The sequence below is a fragment of the Diabrotica virgifera genome, chromosome 9 (assembly GCF_917563875.1).
Source record: "Diabrotica virgifera virgifera chromosome 9, PGI_DIABVI_V3a".
Classification (NCBI taxonomy): Eukaryota; Metazoa; Arthropoda; class Insecta; order Coleoptera; family Chrysomelidae; genus Diabrotica; species Diabrotica virgifera.
Window position 1 is genome coordinate 202,061,600 of NC_065451.1, and position 11,214 is coordinate 202,072,813.

At 34.9% G+C, this 11,214-nt stretch overlaps 1 protein-coding gene across 1 annotated transcript; it reads right to left on the reverse strand.

Moving 5' to 3' along the window:
• Window positions 1-10,299: 10,299 nt before the first annotated feature.
• On the reverse strand, window positions 10,300-11,091 carry LOC126891609 (uncharacterized). Its single transcript, XM_050660791.1, has one exon. The coding sequence runs from the start codon at window positions 11,089-11,091 to the stop codon at window positions 10,300-10,302; it is 792 nt and encodes a 263-aa protein (XP_050516748.1).
• Between the last annotated feature and the right edge of the window lie 123 nt (window positions 11,092-11,214).

Here is an 11,214-nt window from a genome sequence, read left to right on the forward strand (position 1 = left end):
AAGCACTAAATAATCATATCTTTTAATTCCTCCTCGTTTGAGGATTATGAGTATACCTTTTTACTAAACTAAAATTTTTAACTTTTAACTAAAAATCATAAAAATTAAGAATTTTCCGAAGAAAAAATATTTCCATTTTGGTGGGCCTAAACTGTATTAGCAAAAGTATTATCCACCATATCTAAAATAATTCCTCCTGATTTGAGGATAATCCCTCCATTCGAAATTTCATTTGCGGATTTTCCGTTTTCGAGATATAACTAAATAAAAGATTTCAAATAAATTTTCATTTTCTGGGTATAAAAAGCCGTAAAATTGCTAAATGACCATATCACCTAATTGCTCCTCGTTTGCGGATTATAAATAAACTGGCTTTAATTGAAAATAATAAAAATTGAAAATTTTATAAAGAAAAACGATATTCATGTCGGTTGTGGTTGCCTACACTGTAGGGGCACAGGCAAAGGAATAGTAGTGATGTTGATTATAGTTACTTTCAAGGATTCGTTACAAATCGTTACTTTTGTATAAAATAATCATTTACAAAATAAAAATGTATACCATTTTTATTCAGTTACAATGCGAAGGCAAAACAATCTTACTTTTCAATTAGAATACGGAGTGCAATCCAGCTACCGAGAGCTTTTCCCACACATTGCAACTGAAACAAATAGGGTAGGGGACTTCTGGCAATTGAAAGATGAAGTTTTTCAATCCTAATAGCAACATTAATAATATTGAAAATATTAAAAATATTACTAAAAGATTTTTAAATTGAAAAACTTATTGGTACATTTTCCTGGTGACACCTCCAAGACTTCTACAATTTGCAAGCCAAATGGATGCTGCAGTGAAGACAAAGGGAAGGAATTCTACACTATGCAATTCACATCCCCGTCTGCAGCTTGGTATAAAGTTCCAACGGAAAATGCACCTAGTTACTCTACGGAGTAATACGACTATACGCTGTGAGCTCGTAGGTAGAGGGGATAATTAAAAAGTCGCGAGCGCCAGTAGTGACAAGTATGTAAACCTTTACCGGAAATTTGACATAAATGTCAAAGTGATTAATTTAAAACATTGAAATTAAAAACATTAATAGGAAATAATATTAGTTGGTCAAAGCTCTGGTGTATATTTTTACCTTAAATATACTTACGTTTTAAATACTGAATTTTAAGTTTTTTTAATATTTTGTAATATGTAATTATAAATTAATCTGAGCGCCATCTACACGATAATTGTGAAAGTATCCGAAGTAAGAAATTAATATTTCATTAATAGAACGTTAAAATGGTTAGCAAAATCTTTAAAAAATCGATTACAATTTAATTACTTTTTGTGTTGTAAGAATTAAGCGATAACAATTAAATAATAAATTTAAAAATTACCGGTAAAAGTTGCATTAGTAATCCGCTAGGAGCGACACCAGCGAAGCTCAGAGCGTATTAAATAAAAATGTATACCATTTTCAGTTGCAATGCGAAGGCAAAACAATCTTACTTTTCAATTAGAATACGGAGTGCAATCCAGCTCTCTGAATCGCGATTTTCGATTCTTATTGGAATATCATCGGAGAGAGCGTAGGCTTGTTATCCATATCCTAACTGACCAGCACCGAGGGCTTTCCCATACATTGCAACTGAAACAAATAGGGTAGGTGACTAGCGTCATCTGGCAATTAAAAGATGAAGTAAGAAAAGTAAGATTGTTTTGCCTTCGCATTGCAACTAAATAAAAATGGTATACATTTTTATTTTATAGTCGTATTACTCCGTAGAGTAACTAGGTGCATTTTTCGTTGGAACTTTATCAAGCTGCAGACGGGGATGTGAATTGCATAGTGTAGAATTTCTTCCCTTTGTCTTCACTGCAGCATCCATTTGGCTTGCAAATTGTAGAAGCCTTGGAGGTGTCACCAGACGGGTGAACCCTGGAGAACCTGAGCAACCTTACCGGAGATTGGGTAACCAACCCCAGTGGAAAGTAGGGTAAGGGCTGACGAGGAAGGGAGAAATGGTCCTCCGAAAAGGGGGTTGGGCGATAGGCCAGTAACCTATTCTTGTAAAAAAGTACTACTACGAAACCTTCAGATAGGCCTCGGAATGGACGGATATCAAGACGACGACTTTGGCAACGGAATATGGAATTTATGCTGGGAACATGGAATGTCAGAACGCTAAATAGACCAGGAGCACAGAGGATCCTTCTACACGAACTGAAAAGATATAAAATAGGAATCACTGCAGTACAAGAAACTAAATGGTTGGGAAAACGTAGCCGGGACACTAAAACACACACTATACTGTATAGCGGTAAAGATGAAGGAAATAAAGAATTTGGAGTAGCCTTTATCGTAGATAATAAAATGAAGCACCTGATAACAGATTTTCAAGCCATCAATGAAAGAATCTGCAAGCTTAGGATAAAAACGCATTTCTTTAACATAACCCTTATAAATGTGCACTGTCCCACAAATGAACAGGAAGAAGACACTAAGGTAGCCTTTTATCAAGATCTAGAACGAATCTATGACTCAATACCAAGAAACGACATTAAAATGGTGATAGGCGACACAAACGCCAAGATCGGAAAAGAAGAAGAGTACATAGGGGTAATAGGGAAACATAGGGAAACACAATAAATCAAATAGAGCATATACTGACTGAAAAAAGAATGGCGACGAGTATATTAGATGTAAAAAGCAGACGTGGCGCAAGCTGTGACTCAGACCATCTACTAGTGCAGACACGGTTTAGATGCAAAATCAGTCGAAAGGTAAAGGAAAAATATCCAAAACAAGAAAAACTAACCTTAGATAACCTAAAAGTCCCTGAGATACAAGAAAGATTTGAGAGAACAGTGGATGAAAAATTACTAGAAGAAAACAGAGCAGACTCCACAATAGAAAATCAATGGAACACCATAAGCAGTATCATACTAAACACAGCGAAAGAAATCCTAGGAACAAAGACACAACGGAGAGAAGAAACATGGTTCGATGAAGAATGCAAACAAGCTATACAGGAAAGAAATAAAGCACATAAGAATTACATACTCAGACGTACTAGAGAGAGAAAAACAGAATTTGAGAACAAAAGACGAAGAGCAGATAAACTGTGCAGGCAGAAAAAGAGAAAGTACGAAAACCAACGGATACTAAATATAGAAAGGGAGTTTAAGGAAACGATAAACACTTAGTTCATACCAACTTATCAAACATTTAAGACAGGGATACAAACCGAAGACTAGCCTCTGCAAAAATAAGAAGGGTGAAATCATTAGCGATATGGACGAAATTAAGATAACCTGGATGACATATTTTAAGGAAGTATTAAACAAAGGGGCACAACCACCATTACAACAACAGAGGCAGCAGCAGACATGGCAGGAGGTACAACAACAAGAACTGGGGAAGATGGAGAAGAAAATGAATTAACTAGACCCCCAAAGCTAGAGGAGGTCCAAACGGCAATCCACATACAAAAAAGCCATAAAGCACCGGGAATAGATAAAATACCGGCAGAACTACTCAAGCAAGGAGGAAGGAATTTGACACAACAGATGTACCAGCTAATACGAGAGATATGGATAGAAGAAGAAATCCCCCAACAATGGAAGAAAAGTATAATCTGCCCTATTCATAAAAAAGGAGACAAACTGTTGTGTCAGAATTATAGAGGCATCTCTTTACTTTGTTCGGGATACAAAATATTCACAAACATCCTTAATCGAAGACTTCAACCTCTCACGGAAAAAATCATCGGGGAATATCAAGCAGGGTTTAGGCAAAATAGATCTACCATTGACCAACTATTTACAGTTAAACAAATACTAGCCAAAACATGGGAATATGACATGGACGTTTACAATGGGTGCGTTCGGACGACCATAGCGGCTGACTGTCAGCAGAAATCGGCTGAGTGGTTGTATCCAGTCGTGATAGGGAAAGCTTAGTAAATCTCTCAGCGGCTGACTTCCAGCGGTTACGTCTGACAACTATTGCTAGCTCAGCTGTCCAGCCGCTGTGGTCGTCCGAACGCACCCAATCTCTTTGTAGATTTTAAAGAAGCCTATGATTCAATAGATAGAACAATTCTACCTAATATATTGGAAGAATTTAGCATACCATCAAAATTAATACGACTAGTGCAAATGACAATGACAGAAACAGAAGCACAGGTATGTATTCAAGGACAGATCACTGATGCGTTTACGATAACGCAAGGACTGAAACAAGGCGACGGACTGGCTCCAACGCTTTTTAATCTTGTTCTTGAATATGTAATTAGACGGTTGACGGTGAGAGGAAATAACATACTTAAAAACTTAAATGCTACATTTGGTCAGTCCTCTTGTATGGTGTCGAAGCATGGACATTAAAAATATCCACCATTAACCGTTTGGAGGCCTTTGAAATGTGGCTGCACGGACGTATTCTAAAAATACCATGGACGGCTATGCTGACAAATGTGGCAGTCCTTAAGAGAGCAAATGCTACCCGCGAGCTGCTTGATAACATCAAATATAGAAAGATGGCCTATTTTGGACACGTAGTAAGGGGAGACCGGTATAATATTCTTCAACTTATTATGATGGGTAAAATCGAAGGACGCAGAGGAATTGGTAGAAAGCAGGCCTCTTGGTTGAAGAATATCCGGGAGTGGACAGGAATAAAGAAAGCAGAACACCTATTTAGAATAGCTCGAGACAGAGACAGTTTCGCCATGTTAATCGCCAACGTCAAGGGGACTTGATAGGGCACGTTAAGAAGAAGACAAACAAATCTACCCAATTAGCAGCATACGCAGATGATATAAACATAATGAGCAGAACAATAAATGTAGCGGAAGAAACCTACGTTGAGTTGAAACAGAGTGCAGAAGCAGTAGGGCTAGCAATAAATACAAATAAAACAAAACTACTCATACAAACCAGATCAAATAGACCAGCGCAACAACACTTTATTGACGATATACAACATATGAATAGATTCACGTACCTAGGAATGGATCTGGTTGCAAGCAATGAAGAACCGGAAATAAATAGAAGGCTTGTGCTGGCAAATAAAGCCTATTTCGCGATGGGCCACATATTCAAATCGCGAGACGTATACCGGAAAACAAAACTCCGGGTATACAGTACGTAAATCGTTCAGCTGGACATAGGGAACATACATTGTACATATTTAGATACATAAATACATACATTGTATTATATTGAGACAAGTGTGGCAACTAAGCTCTCTCGACGACAATATATTTGTTAGTATTAAGAGGCATTAACCTTAAAATTGACAACTCTGACACAAATAAACGTCAAAATATGACAATGTAGTAGCTAAATATTTTTGTTCTAAGGGAATGGGAAAATTGTTTAGTTTTGAAATTAGTTTTTAAAAATAAATATTCTAAAAATTAAAGTAAAATTATTATCTCATTAATCATAAACTTTGTTTTCGATTTATTTATGGACAGCCTTGCTTCAAAATTCACTCATTCTATTCGTTCTTACAGCTCCATTGCACCAAAAACTCGTACTCGAACAGAAGCTTCAACTAACACAGGTTAGCGCAGTTGCCACAATTCTCTCAACGTATAATCCCTATGTCCAGCCGAACGATTTACGTACTGTATAAAACAATAATCAGGCCCATAGTAAGTTATGGCTGCGAAACATGGGTGGTGACACAGAAATCTGCCAATGCATTAGATGTGTTTGAAAGAAAAATATACCGTAGTATACTGGGCCCAATAAGTGAAAATAACAACTTGCGAATTAGGTATAATAGAGAAATATACTAGCAATATAGCGAACCAACTCTAGCACAATACACTAAACTGCAGAGATTACGGTGGGCAGGGCACGTGGTCCGCATGCATGAGAATTGAATCCCCAGAAAATTGCTAAATGCAAGAATGCAGGGAAAAAGACCTGTTGGAAGACCTAAAAAGAGATGGGAAGACGAAGTCGATGAGGATGCCAGGAACTTCCTGGGAACGCGTTCATGGAAAAGAACAGCGGTAAATCGAAATGATTGGAGAAGCTTGTTGAAGGAGGCCAAGGCTCAATTTGGGCTGTAGTGCCATTGGATGGATGGATGGATGGAGGTGTCACCAGGAAAATGTACCAATAAGTTTTTCAATTTAAAAATCTTTTAGTAATATTTTTAATATTTTCAATATTATTAATGTTGCTATTAGGATTGAAAAACTTCATCTTTCAATTGCCAGATGACGCTAGTCACCTACCCTATTTGTTTCAGTTGCAATGTGTGGGAAAAGCTCTCGGTGCTGGTCAGTTAGGATATGGAGAACAAGCCTACGCTCTCTCCGATGAGATTCCAATAAGAATCGAAAATCGCAATTCAGAGAGCTGGATTGCATTCCGTATTCTAATTGAAAAGTAAGATTGTTTTGCCTTCGCATTGCAACTGAATGAAAATGGTATACATTTTTACTTTATAGTCGTATTACTCCGTAGAGTAACTAGGTGCATTTTCCGTTGGAACTTTACCAAGCTGCAGACGGGGATGTGAATTGCATAGTGTAGAATTCCTTCCCTTTGTTTTCAAAGCAGCATCCATTTGGCTTGCATATTGTAGAAGCCTTGGAGGTGTCACCAGGGAAGTGGACCAATAAGTTTTCAATTTAAAAATCTTTTAGTAATATTTTTAATGTTTTTCAATATTATTAATGTTGCTATTAGGATTGAAAAACTTCATCTTTCAATTGCCAGATGACGCTAGTCACCTACCCTATTTGTTTCAGTTGCAATGTGTTGGAAAAGCTCTCGGTGCTGGTCAGTTAGGATATGGAGAACCAGCCTAAGCTCTCTCCGATGAGATTCCTATAAGAATCGAAAATCTCGATTCAGAGAGCTGGATTGCACTCCGTATTCTAATTAAAAAGTAAGATTGTTTTGCCTTCGCATTGTAACTGAATAAAAATGGTACACATTTTTATTTTGTAAATGATTACTTTATACAAAAGTAACGATTTGTAACGAATCCTCGAAAGTAACTATAATCAACATCACTACTATTCCTTTGCCTTTGCTCCTACAGTGTAGGCAACCACAACCGACATTAATATCGTTTTTCTTTATAAAATTTTCAATTTTTTTTTTTTTTTTTTTTTTTTTTATTCCATTTATTAAAATACGTAATAACAATATACAAAAAAAAAATACATTAAAAAACCAAGAGCCGTAGCTATGCTGGTTTTGTGGTAACATAATAAACATAAATATAATGGTAACAGATTACATAACATAAAACTTTTTAGACTACTTTACACTGAAGGTTAAGTTTTCCTATATAGATTCATTAAAGAAATTGTATTAAAGTAAATGATTAAATTATTATTTATTATTAAATTGTTATAAAATTATATTCAATTAAAGCTATCTGTTGTAGTAGTTAGTAAGAAGTAACTCTTTTAATTCAGTTTTAAATCTTTCTAGCCTGCAGTCTTTGATCTTTGTGGGTAACTTATTATACAAAATCAGACCACTTGAGTATATACTTCTTTGTGCACCAGTAGTTCGCATTCTTACGGTTTGAAAACTACCTCCCTGTCTGGTATTATGGTCATGCACATCTTCTATACGTCTTAGAGTAATATTTGTAAGTGTTTGAGAAAGCTTAATTTGATGAATGAATATACAAACTTGTAAAATGTATAGCGACTCAATGTTTAGAATTCCTCTCTGATAGTACAGGTCGTCAGTTGGATGAAGTCTTGACAGTTGAAATATATATTTCACAGCCTTGTTCTGTAACACCATGAGAGGATGTAGCTGTTTTTGATTTGTATTACCCCAAACAATAGTTAGATATGACAAATGTGAATTTATTAAAGAGTGATAGATCATTTTACGCTGTGGGATACTTATAAATTTAGCAATTCTTCCAAGCATACCCACTGCTGGAGCTATTTTTTGACACGTGTTCAATATATGCTGTTCCCATGTTAGTCGATTATCTATGTGTAAGCCAAGGTATTTGGTAACATTTTTTTTAACGAATTTGAATTTTCCAAAATTTAACTGTAGCTCTCTGTGTTCTTCAATATTTGAAATTATTGTGTAACTACATTTATTCATATTGAGTGAGAGCTTGTGGTATCTGAGCCAGTCATCTATATCTGTCAGATCTTTTTCTACAACATATTCTAGCTTTTTGGGATCTTTGTCTGCATACAAGAGTCCCGTATCATCAGCATATAAAAATAGCGTTGATTTTAAAGGCAGATTGGAGATGGAGTTTATATAAATAAGGAACAATGTTGGTCCCAATATAGACCCTTGAGGAACTCCACATGTGATGTCTTCTGCTGTACTAAGTACATTATTACAGAGCACTTTTTGTATTCTGCCAGTCAAATAATCCCTGAGCCATACTAAGGATATACCAGTTATACCATATTGTTCAAGCACTGAGATAAGTAACTCATGGTTAACTGTATCAAAAGCTTTTTGTAAATCTAGTGATACAAATACACAGCTTAATCCTTTGTCTAAGTTACTATATATATCTGTAATCAAATCGGCAGCTGCTGACACTGTGCTGGAATTATGTCTGAAACCATATTGTCGATTAAACCAGGCACCAGTTGTATTCAAGAAGTTTACGATTTGAAGATTTACACATGATTCTAATATCTTTGACATAGCTGTTAAGAGAGATATTGGCCGATAACTTCCTGGCTGTTTTGAGTCTCCTCCCTTATAAAGTGGTATCACTATTGCCATTTTCATAGAGCTCGGGATTGTTCCAGTGACAAGAGAAAGGTTAACTAATTTAGTTATAATCGGTAGAAGCTCCTCTTCAAACTCCCTGATAATATCAACACCAAAGCCATCCCAGCCAGGAGATTTGCCTTTTTTTAGTTTTCTTACAACCTCTTGAACATTAATTTCTAAGACTTGTTGCCATTCAAATATATAATCTTTTGGTGATACATTTATTGGAGTGCTTGTTGAAGGTGTTATGTTTTTTGACAGAGATTTTCCTACTTGTGAAAAATATTTGTTTAATTGGTTTGATAGCTCCTCAGATTTATTATATATCGAGTTCTGATAGTGTAGTTCATGTATTGTTATTGTTTTTTTTGTATTTTCGGCATTATGAATAAGGTGATTGATAGTTGCCCATAATTTTTTACTATTGCCTTGTGCATCGGATAATTTATTCGTGAAATAGTCTTTTTTTGCTTTGCCTACTGCTTTCAGTAGTTCATTTTGCACAGACTTATAAACATCTTGTAAGAACTTACTATTAGGGAATTGTCTATGCCTTCTATAATGAAAATCTCTTTTTAAAACAAGGTTATGTAATGTGACATTAAACCATGGTGCACTTTTTTGTCGAAATCGATTTTTAATTGTTTTTGTATTAAGATTATTTAAATAAACACGTAATATTTCATCACATAAAGAATCAGGTTCATTCCAAATCTGATTTTGCAAGCTGTATATTTCATTTTTGAATTTCAGTTTGTTTAAAGTTGTTACTGTATAATACTTGTCAGTGGTTATAAATGATGTGTTTTTTACCTTTAATAGCTGCAGTTGATGATCACCGAAACCTTCATCTACTATATATAACGTTGCATCAAAGTTTAAAGTGTTTGTCATCACATAATCAATACATGTAGCCGAATGATTGGTGATTCTGGTAGGGTTAGTTTTATTTAATATACTAAAACCGTTGGACACAATTGTTTGACAAACTAATTTTTGTGGGATACTCTCTTGAATAAGGTCTATGTTAAAGTCACCTAGTATCCAAACTGGAATTTTTTTATTCACAAATATGTTTAGTGCTGTATCCAGTGCATCAAAAAGTTCATTGCAGTAGAAATCTTGAGGTCGATATACTCCACCCACTATAATACTTCTATCGATCTGTAAAAATAACATTGAACACTTTTTATTATATCTGTAGACTTCTGAGTACTCGTAACAGCTTTTAACAAATAACCCTACACCACCACCTTCTTTATCCCTACAAACAAAAACTGAACTATAACCATTCACATTAAAATATGTTTCTTCACCCACTCTCAGCCAATGTTCGGCCACTACAATTAAATCTGGCATATTTAACTTAACAACTAACGTTTCAAAGTTCAATATCTTATTTCTCAAAGACTGAGCATTCAGGTAGAGTATGTTAAACTCAGTACTATTATCACACTGTACTTTATCCAGTTTAAATTTTATTTGCAATTTACAATCATTATCCATTTTACTAACGTATTTTCCATTTTTACTATAATGTTCACACAAATAATATTAAAGAGTTTTGATAATATCCTCATTGTGAATGTAAATTGGCTCAGAATCATCAGATTTTTTTACATATACCCTACCATTTTTTGTCCAACAGTATTTGTATTTCCTTTCCTTTTTTAATTTGTACGCAATGTTAAACAAGTTTCTGTTTGTAAAGGTGAGCTGCTCGTTTATATAGATCTTTGAAGTATTCTCTTTGTTTTTGTTGCAACTCAGCATATTAGATTCCATTTTACGATTTTTTCGTGCTTTGATAAACTTAGTTTTTATATCACGTGATCTCATCTTTGCAACAATTATTGCTCCATTTTTGGTTTCTTGTTTGAAGCAGTCTGACACATCTTGACTATTAAAATTACATGATAAAAGATCATTAGCAATTTCCATTAGAACTTCTTTGGGATCTTCATTTTTGATTTGAGTTCCGTGAATCTCTAGGTTACAGGAAAATTCTTTGATTTCTAGTTCACAGATTCTTTTTTCCAGCTGGCTAACTTTGGTTTTTAATTGGATATTTTCTCTTTTCATATCTCGCAATTCCCGTAATGCATTTTGATTTTCCACTGTAAGAGTATCAAATTTGCTGCTCAGGAATTCCATAGATTCTTCCATTTTCTGAAATAACTTTTGAAACTCTGAGATTTCCTTTGATTTGTTTGAAGAAAAATCGACTTCATCCGACTTAACCTCACTTTTTGCACATTTACCACATTTGATTGTATTTCCTTTCATTGCTCCAGATTTTTCTGCACAACTCTCGTGAAAATAATTTCCCTTACAAATACTGCACATTACAGCATGAACTACCTTTTTTTTGCAGAAAAAACAAAATTTTTCTGTAGAGCTCATTTTTGTAATGTTTACTTGTACTTAACCTCCAAAAAAACCTCTAATTTTTATTATTTTCAATTAAAG

Excerpts from the sequence above, each read along its gene's own strand:
- LOC126891609 (XM_050660791.1), bottom strand. The coding sequence starts at position 11,091 with ATGTGCAGTATTTGTAAGGGAAATTATTTTCACGAGAGTTGTGCAGAA.